Raw genomic sequence first — 17949 nt, 5'->3', positions numbered from 1 at the left:
TGTTGCTTGCTTGACAGTAATCTCGCTACCTACTCAAACTCTGTTCGTTCGTTTCTATGTATTCGAAAAGAATTAGACCCATGCTCGATCGACGTTATGCTTCCAGAGTATTTCGTATGCTTCAAATCCCAAACATGACACCAGATACTCGAAGCAATGCCCGCCTTGTACCGTCTCAAATCCAGTTCAACTTACACCTTTCTCAATATGCAATGGTTTGTATCCTTTCAAGCCTTGGAGGCTTCCTCCCGGAAGGACCCTCCTCGTACCCACTCAACCACTTCAAACGCGACTCGTCGTTCAGTTGCTTCGTCCAGGTCCTTTCCGACAGCAATCCGAACGATCATAAGGCCTGGGTGCTTGTGGAACTCGACAGCCCCAAACTTTGTAATCTCCTCATCCACGCTTGGCTTGACATAGACCACCAGATCGGGAGCGATGGTGCCGCGCCAGAGAGTTGCCATCCACTGCCAGTGATCAATCGGCGCGTACGAGTCGGCGATGGGTACGGTACACGCAAAAGCGTCCGACAAGGTGAGGCTGAATCCCTCCTTGATGAGTGCCACCGGCACTTTGGGAGCTGGTCCTTTCTCCTGTGGCTCTGCCACGCTCTCTTCAGCGGAGCCTCGCCGCGAGCCCTGAGATCCAGTGTCCTCCTGGTTCGAATCTGAAGTCGAGTCGTCCTTAGTGATATGCTTCACGATTTCTCTGGAATTCCTGTGCCAGTGAATCATGGTCTCGAAGCATGACTTGAACGTGTCTTTTTCGTCCGCGGATACACTCTCACTCGGAGAGTCCCGTCTTTCGGTGTTATTCGGTTCCTCCGACTCCCTTCCCCATGTCTTGAGATGTACTTCGTTGGATGCTAGGATGGCCTTCTCTACCAGCTGGCCGACTTGCTTGAGCATTCTCGGCTTAGGTCCTTCGACTGCGATGACCGCCCCGCGATTCGCCAACCCCTGACTGCTGGGGTCAAGAGCAGTGATGGGTGTGTGATTGATTCGAGCCAAGACTGACAATTTTCGAGTGAACGGAATGGACATGACCATGGCTTCGACGCTTCGAGCCTGGGGATCTCGAGCACCGGTTATTCCGAGGCCAGTGACGGGTGTGTTGAGGTGTCGGACGTCGACTTCTGTCGCCACACTTGGCGACATAGGAACAGACGTCTGCAGAGGAGGCAGTCGAAGGGACTCATCGTATGTGTATCGACCATGGCTCTGCTCAGGCCATGGCCCTGGTCGTGGAGGAGGGCCCATCGGACCAGATTTGGATCTCGGAAAGCCCGGCTCAGGCAAAGGAGTCGCGGGGAACGATCGCATGAGAGCTGGAGCCCCCATCGACAACGCTCGTACTCCCTGGTGAGGCGATGAAACGGCGTGATAGCCCCCAGCCTGGTTGCGGCGACGTCTCTTCGCCTCTGGAGACTCAGGATTCAAGTCATCAACTTCTCGGTATCCAGGTCGCTGTGGGGGGTAGCGCAGCCTCGAGCTGGGCGAGCTGCTGTAACTTCCACGGCGAGCCAGATCCAGGTCGTCTCGCACAGTAGGGTTATACGGGGTTGGAGGCTTCGCCGTGGAAGGCGCGGAAAATGGAGTAGAAGGGGTACGAGGAGTCGCAATGGACCGCCCGTTGCACTTGGTGCAGCGTCCAGAGTCATCAGTCGGGGACGAACCTGTACGGGCCCCCTGAGCTTTGTTGCCGCGTCGTGGCTGGTATCGATAGTCAGGATACTGGCGCTGATGGCGCTGCTTCTCCTCATCGGCTAGGCTCTTCCAGTTGATCTTTACATCCTCAGACTCGTCCTTCCACTGCTCTCCGATAATCTTGGAGATGTCAGGATTGGAAAGATGGGGGTTCCGGGCAACAACTTGAGCCTGATGATGCTGACGATATAGGATGAAAGCTATACACGAGTTAGCCGTGACAAAGAACCCTGCTTAGGCAAAAAGGGGTTGTCAGCGTGGAGATGTTACTGCTCACACAGTCTCGACGCTCAAGGCGGACTTCAACAAAGGAACCTGACTAGACTCACCGTTTCGAGGTCTGGGGATCTTTGGGGCAGGAGTGCAGAGACAGATGTCTCTGGGGCCTTCGCTATTCATGCTGCTAGGGGTGCTGAGCTGGAGCTTCTCGAGCCTCCCATAGTTGGCGTCGGCCGTGTTGATGGAAGCGGCACGTTTTCGAGCCAGGCCGGCAGTGCGAGGGCTGGGAGAGTCGGGGGTGTCAGGGACGACACGAAAGGCACGCGGCGGCCGGTGGTCATACTCGTCGACGGCGTCCATGGGGGAGTGAGCAGGGGTCATGGCCTGCTTGGGAGCGGCAGCAACCATGGAGATGACCTGTGTCATTTTGGAGAGAGGCGGCTGGGCTGGGCTGGGCTGCCTGGCAAACGAACGAATGCGAGACGCTGTGAGCGGCGGCGGCGGGTTGGGCCAGAGCGGGAAGCGCCAACTTTTTGGCAACCACACAACCTTGTACCCTGAACGTAGCGTAGCGGGCTGAAGGTGGAGTTGGATATGTTTGAGCGAGAAGGTTGAGAGTGTAGTCGAGAAGAGTTGTATCGACGGCAACAACAACAACCTCTGAGAAACCCGGCAAGAACAAGAGGTAATAAGGTGAAACCTCGACAGAAAGAAGGCGTTTCTGAGTTCCAACCAAGTCTTTTTTTGGTTCAAAGAGCGTCGCCGGTGCTCGTGTGTCGGGGCCAGTCTGTGCTGGCCAAAGTCTTTGTGTGCCTGAGCAAGAGGACAATGAAACTGGGGCCCAGTCGGTCAATCAGTGCCTGGAGCAGGACATGAGGCGTGATTCCATTATCGGATGCTCTTTCAAGTCTTCTCTTTCTCTCTTTTTCGCCTCCTCTGCAGTATCCCAAACTCTTCCACCAACGGCAGCCCTGTCTCTTCAGTCTGTATCTCTCTCACGCGTCAACTCCCTCTCTGCGTCTACCCTCTCCGACAACGGGTAGATAGATTAAAACGTCCTAGTCCCGGGGTAACTAGAGTGAACGGCGGGGAACATGCCCCAGCCTTGCTCTGGTTGGTGAGAGAGTAGCAGCAACCCCATCAGCCTGCCCTGCTTTGTTCGCGTTTGCCCCCCGTAGACTGTCCCGTCTGTCCGTAGCAACCACTAGGGAGCATACAGCAGCCGCAGACAGGACAAGGCAGATGCCTCAGGCTCCGGTGGTACTAACAGCGTGAATGAACCAGGGTGTGTATGTGTGTATGCGTGATGGCGTGTGTGTGTGGCCAATATGTGTGTGTGTGGTGTGGGTGCTCTTGAAAAAGAAACAGACTCATCCGCTGGACCCAACAAAACGGAGGCGAAGAGAAGGGCGCGCACACACACAAAGGAAGGTCCACGGACTTTGCCATGATATATCATCTTTCTCCCCCAGGTACGCGGCGCTTCTCCCCTGCCCTGCCTCTCCAGGGCAAGCCCAGCATTGCTGCTTTTGTCTCCGCCCTCCTTTGTAGTCGTGCAATGGAAGTGAATGCCGGTCGTCAGCTGGCCCGAGCGAAACGCTTGCCCCTTCCCCCTACTTCCTCTTCGTCCAGCCTCATCCAACGGCGACAATGCAATGCCGGAATGTACGTAGACCGTGTCTTGGGGCTGGAATGGGATGCTTGGCGAGCTCTGAGACAAAGACAATGTCCGCGCCGAAATTGGCATGGGATAGGTCTTGTGCACGTGATGGACAAACCTGATTTCCCTTTGAAAGACAGAGTAAACTGAATCCAACAGGGCGGGTCAGCAATCCAATCCTGGTCTGAGACGGCTGTCGAAATGGCCTTTCATCGTTGGCATCCATCCGCATCCAGCCATCCTCCCCAGTTTCCCCATTAGCTTGGGTGAGTCAGTCATCAAAGGACTTGTGGGAGGGGGTGAGGGGCCCCTTTGTTGTTTGGTCTAGAATTAGCATAATGGGAACATAACAAGGGAGAGATCCCCCCCAGGGGGAAGGGAACTCAGGTTGACTCTAGGTATTCGCAAATGGCATTCTGATGATCATGGTCATTCGATGTGACCCAGCCCGACGCCGAACCTCTTGTTTGCAAGTATTTTCCATCCATGGCTCCCTATCAAGTACACAACGGGTCAGCCAGGAAGCAGGTATTTTCGTATCGCCTCGGAAAATCCTCTTGAAATCCTGTGACCCTGTTCAGTTTAACAGTAATTATGCATAACACTTCTCCCCTTCCTTCCCAGCGCCGTCTAGACCTAAATAAAACCCCGAGCCTTACAGTCGTCCCCCGTTTACGCCAGGAAGCCTGCTCCGGCTTCGCTGCTGAGGAGCGCCGCGCTGCGACGGGCGTCAAGGAACAGGTCCTCGCACTCCGCAACATCCTGGATGTCGATCTGCGAACGGCCGTTGGCCTTGGCAAGAATGCTGTTTGTTCACCGTCAGTCAAACCATGTCTCGGTGCATCCCAAGGGGGAGGTTCAACCCCTTTCACCAAAGTGGGCTTGGCTTACCTTGCGGGAGTCAGCAGCTGCAGGCAGTACCGCATGCTGATGCGGACACCGTGTTCCGCGATTTTGTCGATGGCGGCGTCCGAGACCGAGACGCCCTCGGTTGAGGCACGTATCCGCACGATGCGCTTGATCTCGTCCGCCTCGTATGGCGTTGTGGGAATGATGAGGAGCCGAGTCAGGAAGTCAGCGGGGATTCCGTGGGCTGCGACAATATCATCGGTGCCTCTGATGGTGCACATTCCCCGGTTGGAGGCCAAGACCACGATGGGCGAGATGGGCGATTCCAAGGCTCGGTTCAGGTAGGTGAAGCACTCCACATCAAGCATATGCGCCTATGAAACGATCCCGTCGGTTAGCCATAGGTTCCCGTCCCGACATGAGACGGGGGACATTGGGGGGACCTTACCTCGTCAATGAACAAAACGCCTGGCACAAGTTCAGCCACACCCTGGTCGATATACTTGCTGACCACTTTGTTGATCTCGCCGCGCAGCTTGTCGGTGATCTCAGTCATCTTGGGCTTCATCAGTTGACCCATCATGCTCATAATGTCCTGTCCGCCCTGGGGTCGCGCGTTGGCCACGTCCAGATCGTGCAACGTGACATCTTGCACAATCTCCTTCTTCTTGTGCACCTCGCCCTTGGGGATGGGCACGTACTCCTCCGCCTCGAGGTCGAATTCTGTGGCATAGGCGTCCGATCGGCCAACTCGTTTGCATGCGCCCGTGTTCGCCTCGATGTAGATGACGTCTCCCACTGTGACACGCTCCTTCTGGATAGCCTCATAGATGCTGGGGTCGAGGCGAAGCTTCTTCTGTCCCTTTGCGCTCTTCAGGCCGATGAGCAGTGTGCTGATGGTCTTGCCGTAGCCACCCAGAGGGTTCTCGGCCTCCTCGGGGGTCAGTTCTGTAACCTCTCCCTCGTACACCTCCTTTGTCTCTCGGACCTTGAGGCCAATCGCTCTTCGGAAGTTTTCCATCAACATTTCGGTCTTCTTAACTTCGGTCGAGTAGATTTCGCTACCCACGATGGGGCAGAAAGGGATTTTGGTGCCCAGCTCTTGGCTGATGGCGAGCGCGAGTGCCGTCTTTCCAGTTCCAGGACCTCCTGCCAACAAGACACCTCGGCCAGCCATCTTCTGGGCTCGAATCAAGTCCACCACGACGCCGCAAGACTGTTCCGGATGGGTCAGCAAACTATTGATGAGCCTTTGTGTACCTTTGGAAGCTCACCTCACGGGCGCTGGCTTGGCCAACAAACCCAGCGGCCTGCTTCTCTGCGTATCCATCTGACTTCAAGCCCAAGCCCTTGATGTGAGTATGGGCGGCCGTGCGATTGTCTCGCTTGTTCCCCTTCACCTCGCTGATCTGGACCATGATGTCGGTGGGCGCCGAGTTCTGTTGAAATTTCCGGTATTCTGCAAACTATCTTATCGAAGCGACGATTCTGTTCGAATTGGGATGAGGTCTCGTGGTTGGTGGTGATGTCAAGTGATTGTTGATGTAGCAGCCTGAAGCTCCAAAGATTTGCGATCGAAGCTTAGTTGCTCCTAGTCCAGGCGCGTCTTCGCGACATGATGGTCACGTGATACCCAAGCACGCCCTCACCCTATACACCCCGTGAGAAATCCCTGTGTTGAATTCATGAAAGATTCATCATTTCATAGTTGGCTTTATTCTACCTTTGTCAAGTTTCTTGGGACTTGGTTAGGCCCGAGTTATCCAAGATGCCAGCTTGACCAAGTAGTTGGACTTTGAGAACCTCCACTCACGTGCATCGGAGTACCTATATCGATGATATGGACTTGAAGTGCGACCAAGATACTCTTTCATAAACAACTACAACTGGCATGAGGTAAAACATGACAAACCTTGATTTTAGTCTAGGGTATGGCTTCGCAGAAATACGCCTAGGATATAGTCTCTATCAATTATTTATATGGGTAGACCAAGTTGCTACCCAGCTTCTAAGCTCATATAAGACATGATTTAAAAAGTGTAAACGTAGAACAACATAGAGACCTAAATACAAAGGAAAATATAGAGAACAAGGAACAAAACAAACTGTATTACTAGAGGGCAAATATAAAATAATGTGGCCGGAGCCCTTTAGGGCACCAAGCGCGGACTTGTGAAGCTGATGACAATGGTGCCCCCATACTATGATTAGATACCAGTCAAAATTAGCATCAGAAACACACACATATAAATGTTCATTCTTGATATTGTTCATTCAATCTACTTCTATATCAAAATTTTATGTCCCTGGCCACTGACAACCCTTATTTGGGCTGTACCCTTCGCACCGCCAATCTATCGGGAAATCCTCATCTCCTCAGACGTACCTGAGTCGGGTAACAACATGGGAGAACCCTCCGCCTCGCCGACCAAGTTCCCATGCCTCTCAATATCATCTGCAGGCACCTTGGGAGGCGGCGACTTCTTGATCAAAACGACTCCAATAGCGCTTCCAAGAATCAAGGTACATCCTGCGCCGCTCATCAAGCCCATGCGGTGGCCGAATACCCATCGGTCGAAGCTCGCCGCAAAGAGCATGTGCGTGTAGACCATGGCGTTGGCACGATTCGACTTGTCCGCTCCGAGACCCGATGTCAAAAGATATTGCATGATGAAGCCCAGGATGCCCAGAGGGAGCAGCAACAGCCACTGCTTGGCGGTAGATGGGGTGACCCAACGCAGACCTGGTTGAGCGACGTCAAGGATAGGTGCGAAAATCAGAAACAGGGCTGAGATGATGGTGGAGATGGCGCCGAAGTAGTTGACAGAGATCAGGGGATGAGCTCGCTTTCCAATCGTTCGCAGGGTCGTGAAGGCACCAGCCGCCCCTAGGACGCCCACAAGGGCAACACCAACAGCTACTAGTCGCTCCTCGGATGTAGCCTCGTGATCTGCGCCGGGAATTCCGCCCTCTGGCGGCTCAGTCGTCGAGGGATCTTGATCCTCGCCAGAATGGGAGAAGAGTGAAGTGGGACGAGCGATCAACACCACACCCAGGAGGGCCACCAGGGTCGCGAGCTGCTCGATTCGAGTAAAGGGCTCACGGAGTGCAAACCAACATATGAAACCAGCAACTCCAGGGGCCAGAAAGGTGATAACGGTAGCATCTGCGAGTGGGAGATACATCATAGAATACCACATGCCGTATATACCCCAGTATCCAGACAACCCACGCAGCCACAGCAACCATCGAATCTCCCTTTTACCAAACGGAAAGTCGGGCGTCTTGCTCCACCACATGTACGCTGAGCAGCAACACGCCGTCATGAACTGTCTCATGAGGAGCACCTGGACCGGGTGCATGCCGTTGCCTTCGAGTTCAACCAGACGGGCACTGAGGTTCATCAAGGCACCAAAGAACTGGGACAGAGCGACAAGGGCAGCAGGCTTGTTCCTGGTCCAGAATACCTGCCATCGGGTGGGTGTTGCGTCGCCTTGCAACTCGGTGCCATTGTGTGGAAGGCGTCCCATGGGGATGGGAGATGGACACGGAGAGGGACTTAGCGACAACCGGCGGAATTCGTCGTAATTCGAGTCGTCAAGCTTGGTTCCCATTAAGCTGGGGGATGGTGAAGGCACTGGTAATAGATGACGATCTGATTGTCCCACATTCCCAGGCGCCAGCTTGGCGCCGGGAGTCTGGGGAATTTCTTCATAAGGCGGTGGGACCCTGGAGTCCTGATCCATGGTGCCGGATAGACGAAAGAAGCTATCACTGTCGTCGTGAGGGCTTGCTTGACACGGCGACGACGGATGGGCAGCACAGAGGAGACGAGTAGACGACCAAGAGTCACAGTGAAGTCAACGCAGAGTTTACCAATGGGAGAAATCTCAAACCAGGCCTAGATCAACGACCGAGAAACGTCAAGACCCAACCACCCATGAGCGATCCAAGACCCCGCAGCGGAAGCCGACCGGCAGGCGGACCAACGATCCCATCATGGGATGGGGATCCTCTTTTCTCCTCTTCTCTCGCAGCGCAGCACAGCCCGACGAATGTGCAAAGAGGATGACAAAGTGGGGGGTGGGACTTGTCTGGAAATGCCCCCCGTTCATGACAAGGCGAAACAAAACAGCTGCAGCGCAGGAACGAGTCATCAGCACTTCTCGGTGCCGCTATCGGCCGGGCCGTCGCGGATCAGCTGGGGGATCCATTCAGATCAGGTGCAGAGATTGCTGACGGAGGCCAGAAAAGCAGAGCGACGAGGCGGTGTTGAGTGGCGAATAGGCGTCTCGAGAAAGGGAGAGAGAAAAAAAAAAAAAAAAAAAAAAAAAAAAGGTGGTGGGTTGGGAATGGATGTGACCAGAACCAGGCGGTTGCATCCATCATGGCTCTTGGCTCTGCAACCAAAAAGACGCAGCAGCACACCCCCGGCTTCGCTCCGGAGTCGGGTCGGGTGTGGAACCCCCCGGGATACAACCTCCGTGCTATTCCCCAACTTCCCACGAGGGGACGGAGTCTTGCCGATCGGCCCTGACTAGTGAAGCCCTGGCTGGTTGCTGGAGAAGAGATGGTGTGGGCGTGGGCGTGAGAAAAAGTGCTGACCGCTGAAGTGTGTGTGTTGGGGAATTCTGCTTATCAGGCTCTCAGTGCAGTATCTCAGTCAACTTCCAATCTTGGACCGCATATGTAAAATACAACCCCAAAAAGCACCCTGTAATTGTGATAGCAATTGCGATAGAAAACGTGGGGGCCAAAGTCCTGTTGGTCTTCTTTTTTCACCAAACTCCCCAGAAACCAACGCTTGCGTGATAGTTCGTGACAATGTGCAATGTTGATGCAATTTCCAATAACTCCGGTGGGCCGCAAGAATCCCAAATACCAAAATCCCAAGCCCATGGTCTCGCTTGTAGAACGCCCAAAGAAGATGCTGAAATATCCAGAGACCCGCCTCAGCGCTTCTTACCAAGCGCATCCGCTTCCGCCTCGGCATCGTCGTCTGCTTCGCCCAGTTCCTCCTCCGCCTTTGCGGCAGCCGACGCAGCGGCTCCCTTCGCGTCCGTCTTTTCCCTCTGCTTTTCCTCATTTGCGGCATCTTTCATGATCTCGTCCTCACCGTCGCGCAGAATCTCTCGTGCCTTCTTGATCTCCTTTTGCTTCTCAAACACCTCCTGCACCTTTCCGAGGAACACGGGATTCTTCCGGAATGCAAACTCGAAATCCTCGTACTTGATCTTTTGCCTGCCCGAGTAGTTTGCCGCCCGCGTCGCCTCGAACGCGATGGATTGCATAAAGTCTGTGAGGATCTCGTCGAGCACTCGGACCGTCTCGGGGAGGGGATTTTGAACGTCGCCATGAGCGTAGAGCAGCTGCGCCACTGTATTCGAGAAGAAAACGTTAGATATGAAGGGGACGTTGTAGAGAGCAAGGTGAACATACGCTCCGCATGGCTAAAGTTCATCTTTCCGACATTCTTGCCGGCTCGCGCTCGAGGCTCCATGGTGAAAGTGTTGTATCACGCCGTAGCGTTCCCCAAGCGATACACAGGTACGAGGAGTAGGATCACCGAGGACTTCAAGGCCGTGATTGGAGGTCAACTATTCGCAGCCTCGTCGTAGAGATGTAGTCGGAAGCTGGGAGAGATGCGCTCGGCCAGCTTTGCAACGGGGGCTTTGGTGGGGCCGGAAATATGTGGGGTTCAGTAGACGTCACCCCTGGCAAGAGGACACGGCTCGGCGAATCTTTACCCCTAAGCACACATTGCGCATGTGAGAAGGCTGAAGCGATTGATTCGAGCGACGTTGGCGATTCTCGACGACGACTTGTTCCCCGCGTGTTTTAAGTAATCTCCGTCGTTGTTTTCGAAAGAGACCTAATCAGCAGTCGCAAAAATGGTATGCGCGATGCTCTTTTGCCTCGGTTAAACCCTGCTAACGTTGCCATAGTCCGCCCTCTTCAACTTCCAGTCCCTCCTCCTCGTCCTCCTACTGCTCATTTGCACGAGCGCGTATGTCCACCACTTCACCCCGAGTATCATGGACAGGAATAAGAACGGGTACGATATGCGACGACTCTTGACACACGAGGCGATGAGCTGACACCAGCTAGGTTCATGGGCATCTTCTGGAAATGCGCAAGGATAGGAGAACGATTGAGTCCATACATAAGCATATGCTGTGTCCTCATGGCTGTATGTCCAGATATACCGTTAGAACCACTCTCTGGCTCCTGGCTAACCTGTTCGTCTAGTGCTCCATCCTCCTCAACTAGATCTCATGTTTACCTACCGACGGGACGTTTCTGTTTTACCATGATTACGATGGGCTAGGAGTTGGGCTGGGGCGAAGCATAACACGCTAATGGGCGGTCTTCCGGCTTCCATGTGTACAAATCTGCAAATTTACGATTACGATCTTCCTATTCACCAAGAACAGAACATGTTGTGAAGTCTGTGGCTGGCTTCCTCATACAAACTTCAGAACGCCGCCAGTGAGACTCACCATTCAGCGAGTTTGCGTTACATCGAGATTCCCGCGAGCCGCCAGGCCAGAAGCCGGGTCTGGAATCCCAACACAATCTGGATCCTGCTCAATGGGTGTGCCGTGGTTACCTCGCCTGATAAGGCTAATTAACCAATTGATGCACTTGATTGCCGCAAGGCGCCTGCGTATGTGCATGAGTGCGTGCGTGCGTGGGACTGGAGTAACAATCTCAGTGAATCGGACAAGGCGTGCGGAACTTTGCTTGTCGCACAGACGACGCAGTGCCTTCTTGTCATTTCGACAACTCGGCTCTCAGATGTGAAAAGAGTGAGCACAGAGTCGGATTGGCTCGTCCAAGCGCATAGTGAATGGTTTCGTCTGGCGCATTGCGCAGAATATTGCCATGTCTGACCGGACGGCACAATGACTCGCGATTGAAGACGGTTTCAAAAATTGGCCCTTTTCCATGCCTCTGCCGTGCCTCATCCACGGCAAGGCGTCAAGGCTGAACATAATCCAAGCCATGGCTCGCGCCTCACGCCAACACACTGGGTACCTAAGGGTACAGTAGCAGTAGTGGTGCGGCAAAGGCACACTGTTGTTGGGCCGCAGAGAAAAGAGTTCATCCGGAGGGGTAGGTAACATAGTAGAAACCCCATCTCCCCTTTATTTACACATCAACGAACTTGTTGTACAAAACGTGATGAGATTGCAGGACGAGGCGTTGTGAGCTGACCACAATCACATTGCTTGGGTCATGGCATGAGGAAGCAGATTCACAATTGGATTGGTGTAACGGAACATTGCCGCAGACTGCGAGGTGTGGGAAAAAGAAAGGAAACCAAGATTCTCCGAACGTGCTCCATTCAAGAGGGGAATCCGGGGCGATCGACTAGGGAGACATGGGGGGCGAACTGCCCAAGATCGGATAAGGAGGATGGAGTTGTTGCGGAGATGATGGCCCTGAGTCCCCTTTTGTTGGGACCGCTTCAGCCGCATTGCACATTTGCCAGTCAGACCCCACGCCTCGGACGGCACGAGCTGGTTGTGGGCGGCTGAAGGGATGACAGAGAGCTGCCGTAACTCCCAAGAGGCTGAGATGAGAAGAAACAACAGCCAGCAGTTATGTGACTTCAAGCCCAAGCAGCAGACGTAGCCAGCCACATAAAGCGCATGAAGGAGCCATGGCCCAGACAGTCAGACGCCGTCATATACGAGAGTGCAACACACAAATCACCACCATGGGCATTCTCGTTCGCTAGATAAGTTGCTCACCGGACGCGGCTGTTCACATCCCGCACCATGAGAATACCTAGGTACGAAGCAAGTGGTGTGCTATGCTGACCGAGAGTATTGCCCTGCGCCGCAAGTTGACAAGCCCGCCAGGGACCGAGTCTGCGGCCTTCCGCGCCTGGTTCCTTGGCGGCCCCGTGGATCCCGGCCCCGAGCTTTATCGCCCCGAGCTCGGCCTGAAGTTTGAGGTGCCCCCCAATTCTGACTCGCTGCTACACTACCACTGCAAAGGTGCTTCAATGCGTGAAATTGAACATCGTGATGGATGGGAGGGTCAGCAAGGGAAGGCTTCCTTTGAAGCGGGCATCGAAAGTTGAAGCTAAGCGCCTCCTGGTGTGGCCGATTTGCGCAAAGGAGGCAGCCGAGATTTGCCAGAGTTGATCGGACTTTGCGGAAAGGATGCTGGGTGTGGAAGGCGCAAAAGCAACGCCGTATGTGTGATACTTACTGTACGGCTACATACGCAAGCTGAGCTGGACGGATGGATGCAAGCGGTGCGTGTATGCAAGGCGCGAGTTCTAGGCGATTCGAGACGGCGATACTACCCAGTAAGACACTGCTCCTGGAGGGAGTATCTCGCTCAAGGAATCGGACTCGCCTTCGGGGCAACAGGGACCAGGCGCCCACGACCACCAGAAAGTCGGGGTGGCGACATTGTCCCTTGATTCTACTGTAGCACACCGTCTTCTGGACTTTTCGCCCTGCGTTTGCTTCTGACTCCATGGCTCAAAGGCCAACATGCCGACTCTAGAGCATACCAGTCGAGCATGTAAGCAGAGTTGTTGGCTTCGAGATTGGGAAAACCCTTTTCGTATTGGGAGTCTTGCATGGCGCTATCGACTATTCCGCCCTGGCCGGAAGCAGAGTTGAGTGTTTTGGCTTTTGCTAAAGCCAGGGACGGCCAGATGAGCAGCCTTTTCTGTCAGTTTCCGGCCCTCGCTCTTTGGCCGCGTGACCGTGCCGTCCTTTTGCTCAGCGCCTATCTGCGCAGTAGTGCCTCAACTTTTTGTTGCGGTTGCAAGGGATAGATGGAGTGGCTTGTATCCCTGCGGGTCTAGGTTACTAACAGTGGGAAGAACCTCAAGGTTCAGAAAATTCCTCGGGGCTTCAGGTTTGATTGCAAGTGTAGAGACAGTGCAGCCTCGTCATGTCCGAGACGGTTTCGTTTCTGAAGTGCGTGTGGCTACCTCTAGACATGGGGGAGGGGGTTAACACGTCCCCGCCAGCTTGACGAGACGAGCTGGACATGGGTGTGAGCGAGCGAAGTGGTGAGGCGGCTGACGATCTTGGAACTTTGGGTGCATTGGACGTGGATGTTGCTGCTTGTCACGAGGGGCAGGCAAAAAAGATACAGCCCATGTCAGACCTAAGATTTGGTGTTGAGACTCTTAGTCGAGCATCTCAGGCATCGTGAAACTTATCAGAGGCCAGCCATTCTTGCAAATCGAGGCCTTTGTCGCTGCTGCCGCTTTGTGCTGCCGATATTACCCAGACAGCGCCGTTGGGTGGGCGCTGGGAGACCACCACCATCTCAGCCACGACTCATCCATCGCATGAGGTGTCGATGCGGCTGCGGCTACCGCGGCCATGGCATCCATTTTTATGGCCTCGCGTCGTCTTGGGCATTGCAGCATTGCAGCACCAGCAAGTTCTGAGCCACGGACGGCCCAGACAAAGGTGCATCGATGCGTTGGCCACTTCGTGTCCTGGTGGATGGCGATGCGATGTGGGCTCCACACGGATGGTGTTTTGTCTTGTTGCGAATGGACCTGTGCTGTCTCTTGCGTAGGTCCTTGACTCATAGCAAGGGGGCCTCGAGGGACCGAGTGATGAGTGTGGGTGACAACAAAGACAAAGAAAGAGCCCAAAGTTGTCGGTCAGACATCCAACAGAGTGTTAGCCAGCTGGGCGCCCGACAACACGCACATCAAACAGACGCCAGCCAGAGCCAGACCGACTCTCTCACAGGCTCGACTCTGACAAGAATGAACCGGTGGTCTCTTCGCTGGCCTGGTGTTGAACTTATGCATCCTCCCTGCTCCAACAGGGAAGACCAGGAGACTTGACGAGGGCAGCCCCCAGAGCCCAGCGCCAAACCACACCACAACGCACCACCACCGTCCGACCGACACAGCGGCCTGTACCCGTCGACAAGTGTTGCTAGTCATTGCTGGTAACCCTCTTTGTGGCCGAAACGTGGGTGAACCCTGACTTGCTCGCCCGCCCTGAATATCGCTCCCCATCCGGGACGCTATTTCTACGTCCCGACAACACCATCAAAGTGAACCTCCACCAATCCAACACAACAATGTCCCTTGGGCGGTGCCGAGGTGCTCCCTACACCTTCCCGCGCATGGAACATGCCGGCCTTCACCTTGCAGTGGACGGAGCGCTAGGTAGGAAGAGATTAGATAGACCAGAGCCAGGTCCCAGTACCACTACGCTGGGATGCGCTACCTGCGGCGCTGTCCAATTGGCGACACCGAACCCTATCGATTGTGTCGCCTTGCTGAATCGAGTCCTGGAGAGGTTCTGGAGGTGTGATGACATATCCACCCGTGAAGGCCTCGATGAAGTCGCATTATCTGGCGATGAGGAAAATGGCACGACGGTCTGTGTCAACCTTGGATACTTTGCTGCCCTCCCCATCCACCATCGCACCTCGCACGCACCCCTGCCCTCATCGGAAGATTACAGTGATAGCGGTGTTTTCCCGTCGTGGCGAAGCGCAACCGTTCCGTGGGGAAGGAGGGCCGCTGACGATGGTGTTTACATGCGCAGGCTGTAGGCGGAGGAGGCGACGGCGAAGTTGATTATGAGAGCAAGCAGATGTGGTGGTGGCGGAGGACGGCATGAGGGGGATGCCACTGCTGCTGAAGGAGTGTCGGTGTCGGAGCCGAAGCCAGAGTTGCCGCATCGCGGGCGCTGAATTGACGTAGTGAAGGGGCAGTGCCTCCGGGCCTCACTCCAACAAGAGTCAAGAGCCCGACTCTTCCGTCAGCACGTCTCCTCGGATTTGAGGGTGAAGTGACCTCACTCTCAACCAACTGGCTGCTCTGCTGGCCAGCGAGAGTTGCAGAACGACTCGTAGCGGCCGAAGCAACGCAGCTGGGGCGGCTCATTAGTCGCCAGCGACTCCGCCGTCCACTGTACAGTATCTGCACGCTTCTGGCCCGCTTCTAGATCAGCGGCGGCGGCGGATGGATCTTTCAGTGGCCCCTCGAACTGAGCTAGCGCGACCTGGTGATCCAGAGAGCCCTGGAAAAGTCTTCCTGGGGCGAGCGTCCAGTGGCACCCCGAGGACGGTTCAATAGGAGCGGTCCCGAGTGACTGTGATGCCCCTGGAGGAAAAGGCGGGCCAGGCCAATCCCTGGGTCCGTTTCGGTCGATGTTCCTGGGACTTGACCCTCCTTTGGCAGCTTAGAGGTTCCCTACCCTGTCGTTCCAAGATGCATGTGTTGGTCGGATGGATCATGGGTATCATCGTCTTGTTGAGATTCCTTTCATCCTGAAGCAAGGAAATGCACGCAGAATGTCGAGGGTGCTCTTCACCTCCAATCGTGCTCAATGTGTGCGTGCGTGATGTGGCTTTTCTGTCGCAGACCTCAGACGCGCCAGAGTTTTCCCGTGTCATGCACAGTCCGTTCCTTCCTTTTACGACTTCCTCCTACCTCCATGGATCAATCCCACGTTCATCATCCCGCGGACCCATCCATCGCTGAATGGCCTCCACTGCCTGTGGAGTCAGACTGTACATACATTGCCATCGTCGCCATCGTCATGACCATGCTGACACTCGACTTCGTGTCTACCATTCGATATTACCTACCTACGCACTGCTGACAGGCAAACGAGAATTGTTGCGAGACGGCAAGATAGGGTCAGCTATCCCTATGTCCTCGTGGTCCACCCTGGACTGACTCAAGTAGCGCCTGACCTTTGATTTCTTCTCATCTAACAAAGACGGGAGGCCGAGACGATAGCAGCAAGATGGCTCAGATCCAAATATCGGGAGGGTCACGCTGTCGCTGCAGTGTTAGATTGCGCTACAACCCTCGTCGGCCTTGCCCACGCACCCGACGCTTGCGCAGCGCACCTGCACCAGGGCTCCAGCTGGGTCCCGTCCTCCGGTGGCGGTGGCTACCGACTTTTTCTCCCAGTGAGAGGAACCTCGACCGCTCCAGCTCATATCCCGTCCTCGGCTCGGCTGGCGCTGGCGGTCCTGCCCTAGGCCTAGCCGTCTTGCCCTGACCTGGACACTGTCGGTGCAGGTGGTGGCTAGCAGGTATAGCACAGTACGAGCCCGTCCACTATTGCTTCACGGCCCTGGGCCAGTGACAGGCCTTTGGCGTGGATTCAGGAGGCGGTTGGCGGAGACTTCCACTGCTGTTCCCAGGTTGTTAGTGCCAGTCGATGCAACGCCTTTTAACCTACACCACACCTCCCTAGGGGCACAGGTACACTGTACGGAGTACGCGCACCCCGTACCCGGGCCAGAAACAGCTAAACACACCATCAAACACGGCCACCCCCCCCCCCTAGAATTGGCCCAGGACTGCCCGCACTGGCGCGAACCCTGCAAACATGAGCGTCAGGGTCGACAAGTACATGTGGATACTGCGCATCGACTGGAATGACTAGGGGGTCCAAGAAAACACAGGAATATTGTAGTGACGGGCATAGACAGATCTTTCCGTTTATTTTTGCCTCCTCCGGGGATCGCTTGCCCCTGCTCTGTCACTCTCAAGTCACTGGCCCACCACCACACCTTACCCATCGGGCTGTCATGCCATACCATGGCTCTCCGCCGTCGGCCTCCCTATTTTTTCTGGCTTGGTGGAAAAGACCTTTCTTGACTCGAATCATGGATGGTTCTGCCCATGAGTCTGTCTCAAGATCAAGCTCGAAGGTGGAGGAGTCTAAATCCCAACCCAAGTGGCACCCTGCGTTGTATCCATCCCCATCCATCCATCCATATCAATATCCCCGTCTGCACCCCTTTCCGTCCCTTCTTTCTTCTTTCTCCCTTCCCTTTCTTCCTCCTTTCCTATTTCTGTCTTCCCATTCTGGAATTCTTTCTACTGCTAGCTCTTGCTTCTTGTTCTGAATATTCTTCGCTCTTTCCGGAAACTATAGACCAGTACCATAAACCGACGCCTACTGCTTCCATCTTACATGGCCACCTTGGATCGATAGAGTACCTAGACAAAACAAGAAAGACGACACCACGACCGAAACGAACTGCGAGGCGACGCACCGACAGGACGTTCTGAAATAAGAAGAGGGCACAATCAGCCTCTGTTACACAACGCAATACCAAGCATAGCCTCCTGCAGGCAAACAAACACCCGTCCGACCCGGGCCTCGACGACCAGCCAACGAGTTCTTCTCGACATCCCGACTCTCAGCACTCAAGCCGGGCAATTCGACATTGAGATCCATCCAACAACGATTCATATACCCCAGACCATTGATTCACCACCTATTCGGGCACTTGCACCCTCCCATGTAAGTCAGAGTCAGCCGCACAATCTCGACAGCCTCTCCCCTTCCACAACTTGTTCAAGGGGCCAATCCGTCGACTACCTTGTCCTCGGAGCACAACGCCTGGTCAGCTCGACAGTCATTAGCCGTCTGCATCTGCAGCTGGCCGTTTGGCTCGTGACTGTTCGGGCACGCACCTCGCGTTCAATCCGCGCCCTCATGTTTTCGGCCCCTTTACAGTGCTGACCAGCTGTCG

General features: G+C 54.9%; 5 protein-coding genes across 5 annotated transcripts; 1 reads left to right on the top strand and 4 right to left on the bottom strand.

Annotated features, from left to right (window-relative positions):
- Positions 1 to 227: 227 nt before the first annotated feature.
- On the bottom strand, positions 228 to 2351 carry HMGB2103 (uncharacterized protein; the record flags this gene model as incomplete). The annotated part of the gene is made up of 2 exons (XM_003051535.1): positions 228 to 1906; positions 2036 to 2351. The coding sequence occupies 2 exons, from the start codon at positions 2349 to 2351 to the stop codon at positions 228 to 230; spliced, it is 1995 nt and encodes a 664-aa protein (XP_003051581.1).
- A 1906-nt stretch (positions 2352 to 4257) lies between these two features.
- On the bottom strand, positions 4258 to 5852 carry RUVBL2101 (TBP-interacting protein; the record flags this gene model as incomplete). The annotated part of the gene is made up of 4 exons (XM_003051534.1): positions 4258 to 4390; positions 4477 to 4808; positions 4883 to 5650; positions 5709 to 5852. The coding sequence occupies 4 exons, from the start codon at positions 5850 to 5852 to the stop codon at positions 4258 to 4260; spliced, it is 1377 nt and encodes a 458-aa protein (XP_003051580.1).
- Positions 5853 to 6788: 936 nt separating this feature from the next.
- NECHADRAFT_92536 (uncharacterized protein) lies at positions 6789 to 8432 on the bottom strand (the record flags this gene model as incomplete). Its single annotated transcript, XM_003051533.1, has 2 exons — positions 6789 to 8163; positions 8425 to 8432. The coding sequence occupies 2 exons, from the start codon at positions 8430 to 8432 to the stop codon at positions 6789 to 6791; spliced, it is 1383 nt and encodes a 460-aa protein (XP_003051579.1).
- A 954-nt stretch (positions 8433 to 9386) lies between these two features.
- On the bottom strand, positions 9387 to 9934 carry NECHADRAFT_78790 (uncharacterized protein; the record flags this gene model as incomplete). Its single annotated transcript, XM_003051532.1, has 2 exons — positions 9387 to 9811; positions 9874 to 9934. 2 exons carry the CDS (start codon positions 9932 to 9934, stop codon positions 9387 to 9389), a joined length of 486 nt encoding a protein of 161 aa, XP_003051578.1.
- Positions 9935 to 10206: 272 nt separating this feature from the next.
- On the top strand, positions 10207 to 10858 carry NECHADRAFT_102531 (uncharacterized protein). Its single transcript, XM_003051981.1, has 4 exons — positions 10207 to 10328; positions 10380 to 10489; positions 10543 to 10624; positions 10684 to 10858. Exons 1-4 carry the CDS (start codon positions 10326 to 10328, stop codon positions 10702 to 10704), a joined length of 216 nt encoding a protein of 71 aa, XP_003052027.1. The 5' UTR covers positions 10207 to 10325; the 3' UTR covers positions 10705 to 10858.
- The last annotated feature ends 7091 nt before the right edge of the window (positions 10859 to 17949 follow it).

This window comes from Fusarium vanettenii (assembly GCF_000151355.1).
Source record: "Fusarium vanettenii 77-13-4 chromosome 4 genomic scaffold NECHAsca_3_chr4_2_0, whole genome shotgun sequence".
Classification (NCBI taxonomy): domain Eukaryota; kingdom Fungi; phylum Ascomycota; class Sordariomycetes; order Hypocreales; family Nectriaceae; genus Fusarium; species Fusarium vanettenii.
Note: the sequence above shows the minus strand (reverse complement) of the source record. Positions and strands in the feature narration are given on the sequence as shown.